This window comes from Sycon ciliatum, chromosome 8, assembly GCF_964019385.1.
Source record: "Sycon ciliatum chromosome 8, ocSycCili1.1, whole genome shotgun sequence".
NCBI classification, from domain to species: domain Eukaryota; kingdom Metazoa; phylum Porifera; class Calcarea; order Leucosolenida; family Sycettidae; genus Sycon; species Sycon ciliatum.
The window spans coordinates 33921243-33934695 of record NC_088650.1 but is presented as its reverse complement, the minus strand read 5'-3'; the positions used below and the strand labels follow the sequence as shown (position 1 = coordinate 33934695).

The window sequence follows — 13453 nt, the reverse complement described above, 5'->3', positions numbered from 1 at the left end:
ATGGTTGCAGTCTAGGGTTTGCAGCCCAAGTCATTGCACCTGCATGATGGTTGCAGTCTAGGGTTTGCAGCTCAAGTCATTGCACCTGCATGATGGTTGCAGTCTGAGGATGTTGACAAAGCCAGTAACGGCGGTAGTTCCACATGGTAAGAAAACTTATTTCCAGCACTGAGAAGGACAGACAGTGCATGACTGTGTTCTTTGCAGATGTACGATAAGCTGCGTGCAGGGAATTGACATTCACACGTCCGTTATGGAAATGATTCCCATGGCGCACTGCACCATGGACGGGAGGACTGTTGACTGTTGATTCGGACCCGTGTCAACAACATCTCTAGACTACATAGTACACTAGCACTGTCACTAGCATTCTAGAGTACAGGACAGGTGACTGTGGTGCATATGGGCGGGATGTTTGCGTGTCAGGGGGAATTATGTATGTAGGGCAAGGACACAGCAATGGTCTAGACTTGCATGGTCATGTAGTTCATGCAGATGTAAAAATCCTTTCCTGTAGAGTCACTGCCGCAAAGCTTGCCAAAAGGGTTACGTCATGCAGACACATGTACATGTACATACTACATACTGTGACATACAGTATACTGTGACATACAGTATACTGTGACATACAGTATACTGTATGTCACAGTATACTGTATGTCACAGTATACTGTGACCGTTACAGTGTGATCTGTATGAAGTGCAGACCGTGGACCGTGGACCGTGGACCGTGGACCGTGAACAGGCTGAGTCGTGTGACACACGTCAGAGGGTTCAGCAACAACGACAACAGTCTCTAGTGTAAACATTTCAGAAAAAAAGCTATCCTTAGCGAGGCTTAGGCCTGAAGGGGCACCAGAGGCAAGAAACCCTTAACCCCCCCCCCCCCTTAAAAGGCCTTGTCATCAATATTATGCTGAAATATTGGAGGATCTTCACCAACACTCTGCAAAACATCTCTAATGGGCAATGGACGCACAGAAACATGCACCAATGTAGTAGTAATATTACCACCCGAGACAGATAGGACTAGAGTGGAACAAGTGAGCCTTTCCAGAATGACAAAAGGGCCAGGGCGCCATTGAAGTGCCATGATCTCTCACCCAGTGTCACTGTCAGTTTATGATCACAGCACGTGCTGTTCTGCATGATTGCTGGATGTCAGTGCCAAGTAACCTGTAGGTGAAAGTGATACATTCTTAAGTGAGTTTTGTTTTCTTCGCACTACCTACCACTTGATAATTATACAGAGTATACACAGTGTGATGTAGATGTACCTGTACCTGATATACTGGCAGGTCCTACACTTTCCTACATCCTCAACCCATCACCATCACCATCACCAAGTCCAGGTCACACATTGACTTACTACACATACAGTACATATTGAACAGTACATGTACACATGTATGTATGTGGACGTGACTAGGAGGTGATGAAGATCATGCCTCACTCTTGTCACAACTTGAGGCGATGAGTTGGGGTCCAAGTGTCCTCGAACCACTTGGAGAACTTGCTAATGGTAACAACGACATGAGGCGTTCTTCCTGCGTGTTCAAGCCAGGGTCTGGCAGATTTCTACTAACTTCTCCACGTCATGGTCTGTGTTGCTAACTTCTCCACGTCATGGTCTGTGTTACATGAGGTTCCAGATGGATGTGCGTTGTACATGGTTAAGTGTGTCTTCATCTCCAGTTCACAGTCGATCAATCACTTGGCCAGAAGAATAACTACCGTTTCATCGTCAAGAGAATCCAAGAGGCATTTGAATAGCGCAGAAACCCGGTGTTCCGGCAACATCTTATATGCAACACGATCCACAACCTGGTTGCTTATCTGTCTCACTTCTCGTATTTCGCAGACGACATGATGAATACGGAACGATGGGGAGGAATTCTTGTCACATTGACGTACTAAGAACAGTGTTTGCCGGCCGCGTTGGTCCTGGCTACTTTCAATCCGCTTCGTGTGTGTGTGTATGTGTGTGTGTCTCTCTCTCCTCTCTCTCTCTCTCTCTCTCTCTCCCCTCTCTCTCACTCTCTCCCTCTCTCTCTCTCCCTCTCCCTCTCCCTCTCTCCCTCTCTCTCTCCCTCTCTCTCTCCCTCTCTCTTTCTCTCTCTGCGCCGTGGTAATACAATGTATGTTTTCAGCATGTTTGAGCTGGCGATTTATAGATGTGAGTTGCAACTTTCTCTAGTCTATGTCATGAATTGGATAAAGAACTCTGTACTAGCCATTATGATTATTCACTTGTTGTCTGATGATCGGCTATTGCGTGAAACTAGGAGTAACAACACACCTTTCATCATCTTCTCCCTGTTGGAACCAGCTCTGCCCGAGTACTCCACTGGGCATCCTGGAACCTCTCTGTTTTGATTACTCATTGTCATGTGATATATGTGGACACAGCAAGTTTGTAAGAATGGAATGTGAATGTGATGCAACACGGATTTCTCACACAAACACATGTACATGTACATCGTGTAGTTTGGAGTCAGAGTTAGCGAATTTGGTCATTGTGATGCACTGGGTATTCTGGATACAGACAGGTCCGGAGGTCTCTACTGCGTAATGTCTACATTATTTGGTAGAGGTAAGGCGACACTTACTGTGTTACTTGGATCGGGTGAGAATCATAACAAAGTAACTAGGGCTGCATCACTGCAAACCTACGGCGTATGCATGGATGTAATTTAGCGCACATCACCTGCGGATCGCATTCTTTCGTGTCCGATTGCTGTTGCTGTAGTGCACACTGATCTAGGGTGTTTACATGACTTGTTATTGATGTCACTCGTCACACCATGATACCCCAGATACCTAAACAATGCGTGTGCATGGGTGTATGCAACAGGTGTTAGGCTGGCTAATGTTCCTCCCTAAGTGCCTGAGATCCAAAATACTCGTTGGAATGTTTACGAGCAATCAGCCTCGATTGCTGGGCCTCCGGATGAAGAAAGAAAGAGGAATGTTCCGTGATAGTGCACTACCGTTATGTCAAGGCGTAGCTACTGGTACTAGTCTTTGCAGTTCGATATGATGCATATGGATATCATGTGCATATGGATATGATGCATATGGAAAGAAAATCCGTAAAGGAAAATCGGATCGCAGGTGGTCCGTGTCGACAGGAACAGAATGAACAGTTGCACCTAACGTATGCTGATAACGGTTTCAATTTGATCAAGTAGAGTGCTAGGGTGCATACTGAGCTGCTCCGTGTCGGATATAGGCGTATTTTTATCCTGCTTGGACTGCGTGATGATATATCAGGACACGAAGTTTGCCTCCAGGGGATTTGGCAACCTGAGCGGAGAACGCCCTGTTGGAAAGCTCTGTGAACCTAGGTGTTGATAGAGTCGACATGATGTAAGCTACTCTGCTACACTATACAAGATTGTAAAAGCGTGTAGCGAATACAATGCCGAGAATCGGTTGTGATGGTTGCAGCATGATACCCATGCTGTTGTCCGTGTTCGATTGGGAGCACGTGTATTCAGCGTAGGAACTACTATACATGTATAGATATGTCAGACTTGTACTATCATGTAGAGGAATTCCCAGTGGAGCAAAACGAATCTCGTCTCCCAAGAACGATATCCTTAACCATGTGCCCAGTTCCAGACATAATAATTATTTCATTCACGAAACCAACAGGTGCTGTTTGTCGGAGAGCCCAAGCGGGGGTTCTCTGCCCCATTCCAAGACCAATAAAGCGTGTAATTACTCTGGTATTTCTACAATGATTAATTGTTTTAAAGTGTTCTCGGGTCTGAGCTCTTGTAGAATGATGCGCAATTACCTGTTCTTGGTGCTAGTCCACCCTAGGGTGAACCAGTGGCGGACGCGAGCTGCAGAAACTGACACGTTAGCAGCTAATGACGGTTCAACTTCACGACAATGGTTGAAGATATTATCACACGTCGTCATATGGAGTGGTCGGAGCAATCAGCTCAAAACGTGATAGCCAAGTTTTCGCCCTGCAGGTCAAGATAGCGATCACGTTTCTTTACACCGCGCACTGTATATTTGACTTGGCTGTTCGAGCCATGTTCTCGATATGGACATTTTGATACTGATTAGCATACCCAGGCAGTGGAGTGACACCGAATGGCTGATGTAGAAACTGATAGATGTACAAAGTGCGTGCCTATGCCCTGTGGCGAGGAGACGTGAGAACAACTGGCATAATGATGAGCGACTAGAATTACTGAGCTACATTGCCAAGAGGCAAGCGGGCAGGATGATTAAAATCGCTCCAAGGAAACAGTGTATTTAGAGTTTGCTTGACAATGTTGACATCAGTGCACTAGGGCGGTTCCGTAATTACCAAGACATTTTGTCGCAGGATACCAACTAGCCTGCACACTAGACCGTAGTCCTTGTCTAGTAACAACAACAAGAAGGAAGAGGTCGAATGTTGCCGTTGGCGAAACGCTGAACCTTTAACAACTCCGCGCTTCGCTCTGACACACGTACTTGAACAAGTATAGTAATCACCAGAGAAGTGCACGTAGCGCTGAGAGAACAGTGATGGAATGATGATGTAGTGTTCATGGGGGGATGGTGCAGGTACGATGCATTGATGCTGCAGTGTTGATGCAGGGATGATCCAGAGCTGATGCAGAGATATTGCAGGGATGATCCAGGAATGATGCAGTGTTGATGCTAGGGGTGGACTCTCATCGTGTTAACCAACCGTACCGGGTAAGGCCAGGGTTCAATGTACAATCATGTTTGTATCGATGTCAACATGATGTTGGCGATACGGGCAGTTGGTGCTGGGATTGCAAATGGTCACAGAGAGATATTCACATCATGTATCTTGTAATGCCAGAGCAGTGTCGTGTACTAGTATACTTCGAAGTACTTACATGTACATAATCAAAGTGCATGTAGATTAATTAAGGGTAAGCCCCCTACAATATCATTATCCCTGTTAGGGTTTACCGGGTGTTAGCGGCTGTAGTTCCCTTCGGGAACGGACACGATAATTTACTTTTTTGTTATATAAATATCATTATCTACATCATTATGTGCAATGAACACATGTATATCCATGGACATTATGAGTTGTGTGATGGTTGCCTATGCCTAGGCTATGGGCATGAAACCATTATTACAACCGAATGATGCGTGGTGCACTGTGACGTGTATACATGTGCATTATCAACCTTATCATGTACTTCTACATTATCCATATATTCGATAATAGCGTGGATTTCCCCAACAATATATTTTCATTTTTTGAAATCCTCTCCCATGCCGTTGTACATAAGCGGCTTGCCGCGGATATGTCAATACTACTACTACTACCCTACATTATCATGGAGATCTCCATTGTCATGTACTATGTACATGTATGTGCTATGTACATGTATGGGTAATAGATTGTGTAAGGTGTGCCAACATGCAGGACACGGCTGCAGGAAGCCTACTCTTGTATGATACTTCTACCCAAATTGTATTCTGATACTTTTGTACCCTGACATCACTACCCTTGCCGGCATATCCCTATGATCGCTTCTGCGAGAAGACATGATTGTCTTGACGGAGCGCGCAATCATGTACATTGTACATTGCAGTATAAGGTATGATGCGAGAGTGTTACTGCTAGCCTCGGAATGGAAGCCTCTGATCTACACATGTATCCGTGTATCCATGTATCCATGTATCCACTACTGTATGTACATGATCGTTCCATGGGCACTGAGTTGACTGTCGATGGCCGCCCTCTGACCAACTTTCCTTCAACCAAGACGTCTTATCTCATGTACCTCCTCCTAACTGCATGTACATGTACATGTACTCGCATTTAGCGGAAGAAAATGAGCACACACCTCCATATTTGACTATTATGTGGATCCCTCGTGGTATGTTTGATAGAATACACATTCGAGCTTGAAATAGTTCGTTCAAAGTGCCCAGCATACTCCAGTAAATAGGTTCTCAACTCCGGGAGTCCCAGTGATTGGAGAACACAATCCACCGCTACCATACCAGTTTCCGTCTATGCAGTACAAGTATTAGGTGAAGGACATCTCTAAATTTGTTCTCTTCTTTTGTTCTGGCGTTCCCGTGGGCTAGATTCTACTGCTCCACTGGAGTCTTCTTATCAAATTTCCATTTAATTCTATTAGAATGTGAAAAGCAAAATATAGGTTTCAAGCTGCTGTAATTTAAACATGGCGAGAACAGGAGTGTGTTGCAGGACCGTAGTCATCGTGCACTCAACCATGGTCTGCGCTAGATCTATCATGCGGTCCAGGCTTCACCACACTACTTAGGCTCTGGGCTGACTTCCATCTGCTTGTTCGATTGTCCAGGGTACATCTGCTGTATGTGGGTACGTGGTCTGAGCCAACATGCTGACACAAGGGTTGATACGATGGCTCAGGCTGGGCAGCACCTCACATTCTTGCACTCCACATCACACAAGTCCAAGTATTTGACATGCCTCGGTGAGCTGGATGAGAACGGCGAAGATTGATCTCAACTGGCCGTGTACAAGATACAGCTCCGAGAAGAATATTTTGTTAACTGTAGTAGCAAAGAGAGAATGAGAGAATCATAGAGCCAGATGCTATGCTGGTATGCTATGCTGGGATGCTATGCTGAGAGTATGCTATGCTGAGAGTATGTGGTGAGAGTATGAACAGATTTGGACGCAAGACATACATGCACCTGCAATACCCCAGCTGGATGTCGTCGACGAATGGAGGAAAGGCAAGTGTCAACATTTCTCAGACATTTGACGCCATGGCTGTGTGGGATAAACAGTTCTTCTGGCGTGTAACATGTTAAATGAAATAGTCATCCTTAGGCTGAATCGAAGCTTCGTCTCTCACCTCTGCTAATCCATGTACCCACACGAGAACCCAGTATTGAGACAATGCCGTTTGCCACCTGATGACGATGCAAATAAAGCGCAGATAACAGTAGCAACAGAGGCAACTGCTCTGGCATACTAAGCCGTGTTCGCGGTGGTGGAATCAGGGCGTTTAACGTGTCTGTGTGCGACAGGTCTAGGCATGAACGGGTGATACTTCCTTCCGTTAGATAGCGTGCGATGTCGTTAACGAAGCGTCGGTCAAGTGATTCGCATGATGCACTTGACTTTCGGTTTAATTGTGTGAACAGGACGCGCGTAAACTGTTAGCGGCAAGTACAATAGGCCTCGATACGCGATACATCAACTCTCTCCCAGCACCACCATACATCAACTCTCTCCCAGCACCACCATACATCAACTCTCTCCCAGCACCACCGCACATCAACTCTCTCCCAGCACCACCGCACGGATAGCAGCCTTCCCTGCACAGGAAGGTCACAGCACTAGCATGTAGACTGACAGCTACATATACAATGACAATGTAGTGATGTTATTGCCTATACTTGGTATACAGTATACTTGTGCGGCTGTAGTCACTGACTTACAGCTACAACCAGCACTGCAAGTCACCTAACAGTCAAAGGATGTCCGCGGGTCGCAACTGAAAGATTATACTCAACCCGTTCGCATTCTTTGCAGCTAGATCTAGCGCCTCGGGGCATATCCGTACAGTAGCAGCTAGCTGCGCGAAGCGGGCGGGCCCTTGCCTGTGATAGATTTCGCCCACGACGAAGCTATAAACAGCGCCGTGGAATAATGGCCTGGCGACAAGGATACTTCTGAGCGGACAAGAGTCCTTTACTCTGTTCTTCTTTTCAGAACAATACGCTGCCAAAGAGGATTGAGTGTGAACTCCAGTTCCGTGTGTAATACCCAACACACTCAAAACAGAGCACGATTCGTTGGGCCATACTGCTGCTAGTGGTCGCGGCGTATTTCCGCATGTTGATGCCCGCACAACCAATGCCGAAAATAGGCCCGCACTGGACCCGCACTGAGCCCGCACTGGACCCGCAGCCTCATTGCTCATCGCCAGCTGTCCTCCGCGTCCACTGCATGATATAGGGCATAATCAGTGGGGCCATAAAACTCCATATTATGCATGCTAGCATCTGCAGTGCAATATTGGGGGATCGCCAGAGCTAAGTAGGCAGGCAAGCGCAACACAGCACACACGCAGAGCAAGGTCGGACCAGCACTGGATTGAGTAGACCCTGCGGACTGCCTGCTGGGCTGGCGAGGAACCCCTCCACTTACAATCGATGCTGATTTCCATTCCGAGCAGGCAGCACCTGCGAGTGCATTGAACTCAGTACTTCCTTACTCTGCCACGAGCCTCTTGCAGCCACTACCTATCTGCGAACTCGACTACTTGTAGCTAAGAGCAAAGAGTATAAAAGAACGTCAATACTGCAAGTTGAAGACAGTAAGAACGAAACAATTAACAGTTAGTTTCAAAGATACCCTCTCTTTCTCTTGCTACTATAGCCAGGGTACGGTGAGTCCAACCATCCTTCCTAAAATGGCTTACGTAAGTGTAACTGTGGTTATGGCATGTACATGTCTACTAGCCACTCAGCTAGCCTACCAGTCCCAAGCAGCCGCCGCGGGTTTGCACCCTGTTCCCGGAAGGGCGCTTCGATCGGCTACAACCGAAAGCAGGTTTGGATCATTTCCCGGAGGCTCCATTCCGCCGCGTCGCGGTGGTGGTGTGGTCAGAAAGACGCCACGTGGCACGACGAGCATAACATTGCAAGATCTCGTTCCTGCACCCCTGGAACCCGTCATCATGGTTTTTCCCGACAGTACTCCATCAGGTCCTGAAACAACCGTCGAGCGGCTTATTGGCGAAGAGGAGGACTTGTATCACCCGCTGCCGCGCTCCAGTCTAGCCGGCTCCTCTCTGCCATCGTCTAAAAACCGCTTGGTGAAGAAGATCACGGAATGTCGACGACGGAGGAAAACCCGTGTTCTGAGTATGCATGGCTGTCAGAGTGTAACGGTGGATGTTGGTTACTGCCAGGGCGCCTGCAGATCTAGAGAGGTGCCTGGCAATAGTCTGACGCTCAGCGACGACGCCTTCATGTTCAGAATGCAAGGCAAATGCCGCACATGCCGGGCGGAGTTCGAGACCCGTATGATCGACATGACGTGTAACACTGCGCTTCCGTCACCCAGCAACAACATACCAGCAGATCACGGACAACAACACACGGCATCTGTAGCTATCAAGGTAATCAAGGAATGCTCATGTATGAAGTGCTACGTCGATTGAGGTATGCAGGATTCCTCACCTGTAGCTGTCATTTGTGCATTCCAACGAGAACACAATTAGAATGATGACTGAATTCACGGTATGATCATAACACGAAGTATTGGCCACCAGACGTCTCCATTGGACATTCTGTATGTCACTAAGTTATACATCTTCATTTCATAAGTAAATTAGCCTGGTGCTGTGTAAGGTATCTTGCTGTTGTAACACACTACGCACACGAAGTTTTAAGTATTTATTGCTGTTGCCACGCAGCCTTGATTGCTACCTCTCTACGGCTAATGCTAAGAATACTCGTAAACGTGATAAACGTTACTTTATCATTGGTTTGTTGAGTCTGGATATCATTACCTAAGCCATCATGTTGCAGTCACATTAAAATGCTCAAACTCTGCCCAACTTTGGAATCCTGAAGTAGTAAATATGAACTTAGCTTGACACATTTGAGTGAAATGTGTGGGTGTGAACTGTGAAATGTGTGTGTATGTATGTGTGTCTGTATGTGTATGCGAGGGAGAGAGTGTGTGTGGGGAAAGAGGGAGAGAGAGAGTGTGTGTGTGTGTGGAATAAAGAAAGAGAGAGAGAGAGAGAGAGAGAGAGAGAAGAGAGAGATGGTGCGTACAATGTGCTAATCATTCATAATGGTATTCGGCGTGAAGTGAGAGTGAGAGGATACTGGATACATTATAGCAATAAAAACTGCTTTATGGCAGTTTTCTAAAAAAAGTTATTGTGTTCTAGTCCATTGACCCCGTCTAAAAAGTAAGAAATTAACGAAATGTGATAGCCGAAAATTAAAATTTCACACAAAACCTCACAATAATCACGACACTTGAAGATCTAATAGTACGGCTTTCAACACTTGTTTATTCCGACACTTGTACTTGTACACGTACATGTACTGCGCCAACATGCTTGCATATGAAAGAGGACCAGGAGGGGAAAAGGTTGTCTCGCATCCTGTGTGTGATTATTGTGAGGTTTTGTGTGAAATTTTAATTTTCGGTTAACACGCATGCACTCGCTATTGCAGACCAATGGAGAGCACACATCATATGGAGGATTCATGGAGTGCTGGGCAACCGAATCTGGCATGTGATAATCATGTAGGATAGTCCACGCACGAGGTGCAGCCCATGAAATGGGCACCCATGAACTGGGCGGAGTGTGGACAGCCTGTATGATAGTGTGTATGTATGTCCACGCACAAAGTGCAGCCCATGAGATGGGCGCCCATGAAATGGACGGAGTGTGGACGGCCCACGCACGAAGTGCAATGCCCGTTAGGAGGCAGGAGTGTGGGAGTATGAGTGTGATGGCCGAAGGCCGTGATAATTGCCAGATGAGAGGAGATAGCTGGCCCAGCACTCCTATTTATTTTCGTCTTGTATGAATTATGATGCCTGTGTTGAATCAAGGATATCAATATTATTCATAGATGGGAAGAGGTGGGTGGGTGAGAAAGGAACAAACCGGTGTTCTTCTCACGGCGCAAGCAAAGCAAATATGAAGTTGCAATGTGGCCAGCGCGAAGTATGGTGTATGCGTTACGGGTTCAAGCTCCGATGTGTGCTGCAGCCGCATATGGCTGGTTGGCTGGCGAGTTCAGGTGAGTTCCGGCGTACGCATGTTACATGCCACCGCAGCGTGCATGTGCGTGTTACTTGACATGCATCAATGAATAGCGTGGGATCTGCGGGCTCTTTGGAAGCCGCTGGAGCGCATGTGAAGTGGTGGCTTGTGCAATGTGTTAACCTACATTACCGCAAGCTCTAATGTGCTATTAACACGCATGCACTCGCTATTGCAGACCAATGGAGAGCACACATCATATGGAGGATTCATGGAGTGCTGGGCAACCGAATCTGGCATGTGATAATCATGTAGGATAGTCCACGCACGAGGTGCAGCCCATGAAATGGGCACCCATGAACTGGGCGGAGTGTGGACAGCCTGTATGATAGTGTGTATGTATGTCCACGCACAAAGTGCAGCCCATGAGATGGGCGCCCATGAAATGGACGGAGTGTGGACGGCCCACGCACGAAGTGCAATGCCCGTTAGGAGGCAGGAGTGTGGGAGTATGAGTGTGATGGCCGAAGGCCGTGATAATTGCCAGATGAGAGGAGATAGCTGGCCCATGGTTGCCCAGCCTCCATGCTAAGTTGTGACATATTGCAATGCACGTGAATGACACTGTTGTTGCTATCAGCGCATTTTGTCAGCACAATCCTAGCAGAGCAAGTTGCCGTGTGCTGTTCCAAACAGTCAGCCGTGTGGGTACATGCATCGGTGCGAGTTGCGTGCCCGCGTGGCGGGTTCTTACATACCTCAATGCGTTCTGTGATGCGCTTGTACCTCTGACAGCTTTTGGGTCAGCTGCGCCATGTCTGTGTCGGTGGTCCTGATGTAGCGCAAGACGCTGTCGCTCCTCCATCGGCCCATTGCCCTGATAAGCCAGTCAGGGGTACCTGCCATGGCTGCCGTTGTGGCGGCACCGATGCGGAACGAATGACCGGCGTAATCGCGCGAATTGGGTGTTCCCGTGAGTGGGAGAAGCTGTCGGAGCTCTTCTGTCAGCGCCTGCCTGGTCAGCGGTCTCCCAGAGCGGTAGCGGAAGAGTGCGTCAGCGGCGTCAGACGGACAGACTGTAAAATATGCCAGGAGGGCAGCAACCGGGCAAGGTTGTGAAGTGGTACTACCGATTATCACTGCATGTCCCTGACGGAATTGGTCCGTCTTCGATTGCTTGATGTGGAAGCGGATATATGTGCGTCCTTGAGTGACGTCCAGAGTCACATCCTGGCGCGTGGCATGAGTGGCAGGGTCAAACCCGGCCGGAGGCGAAGTGAATTCCGCGCATCGGAGAAATCCGAAAAAGGCGAGCACCATTGCCGCCTTGAGCATGCACTTGTCCTGCTGGTGACGCCGTTGGTCCAGGCTGAGTTGGTTGAGGAGCTTCCGCAGCAAATCAATGGTGATTGGGAGGCGAGTGCGCTGGGTTGCTGGGTCAGTCGCCGTCCTCTTGATGCCTCGCATAACACGTGGCAGCAGCAACGCGTTCATCGTTGGATCTCGGAATCCGGCTTCGAGATGCATGTTGCGTACTGCGGCCATGTAGACGTGAATTGTCTGTGGTTGAACCGATTGCGTGAGGTGTGCTGCGAAGCAGCTGAGCATCGTGTCTGTAGCCGGCATGGGCGTCCATCTCTGCAACGCACAGAATTGCGTAAACTTCCTTTCGCCAGTGGTGTACGTGCGCCGCGTTGTCGGGGCGATTGCCATGGCTGCCAGGTCGGCGACCTCCCGCATCAGTCCAGGAGGGGGAGGTGGATTGCAGTGTCCGGGGCTTTCCGTGCCGATGGTGCCAGCTGCTGGAATGCCTGCAGGTTGAAACGAGACAGAGCATCGGCGATCGAATTCAGATGGCCAGGTACATATTTGGCAGTAATGGTGAAGCTGTGAGTTGCACAAACGAAGAACAATGCACGCAGCAGTGACATCATGCCTGGTGACTTGCTGGAGGTTGACTTCACGCATTCGACAACGGACTGATTGTCGCAATGCATTACGATACGTTGCCGGGACCACAGATGGCCCCAAGTACTGCAAGCCATCGCCACGGCATAGAGCTCTTTGTATCCGATGCTCTCTTCTTCTTGCTCCTTTGTCCATCTGCCCTGGATCCAGCGCTGCTCCTTGCCGTAGAATGCGCCCCAGCCGAGAGTGCCGCTAGCGTCTGTGTACAGTCCAAGGTCGGCCGACGATGTACTGCTGTTATAGAGGAGGAATGCCTTCCCGTTCCAGTGCTGGATCAGAAGCTGCCACCAGCGGATGTCTTTCCTGGCCTCGCCCGTCAGAGTGATACGGAAATAGGGCTTGGCGCGGCTAAACCTCTTGTTGATATCCCATAAGCGCCGTGTAAATGTTCTGCCTGGTACGACGACGCTCGACGCAAAGGAGAGTTTCCCCAGGAAGTGATCGAGTTTGCGTTGCGTGGTCTGGGTGCAGCGTGACATCTCGCTGAGGAGCTCGCGGAGGTCCGCCAGTTTGTCGTCTGGGAGACGGGCTTCCATGCGCACTGTGTCCAGCACAATTCCGAGGAAGACCAGGGATGTGGACGGGCCCTCGAGCTTTTCTTCGGCTAGTGGGATTGATAGGTATTCGAATGCTTGCAGGATGACGTCCTTTGCCTGGATAGCAAGGCTTCGCTGAGGAGGGCTGATATTAAGAAAATCGTCTAGATAGTGAAGGAGGTGAGGGATGGCAAAGTTAGTAGTAATGAT

At 48.5% G+C, this 13453-nt stretch overlaps 1 protein-coding gene across 1 annotated transcript; it reads right to left on the bottom strand.

Moving 5' to 3' along the window:
• Positions 1-11498: 11498 nt before the first annotated feature.
• LOC135823709 (integrase/recombinase xerD homolog) lies at positions 11499-12479 on the bottom strand. Its single transcript, XM_065336551.1, has one exon. It carries the CDS (start codon positions 12477-12479, stop codon positions 11499-11501), a length of 981 nt encoding a protein of 326 aa, XP_065192623.1.
• Between the last annotated feature and the right edge of the window lie 974 nt (positions 12480-13453).

What these genes read in the sequence shown, in the direction of transcription:
- LOC135823709 (XM_065336551.1), bottom strand. Translation starts at nt 12,479, where the DNA reads ATGCGGGAGGTCGCCGACCTGGCAGCCATGGCAATCGCCCCGACAACG.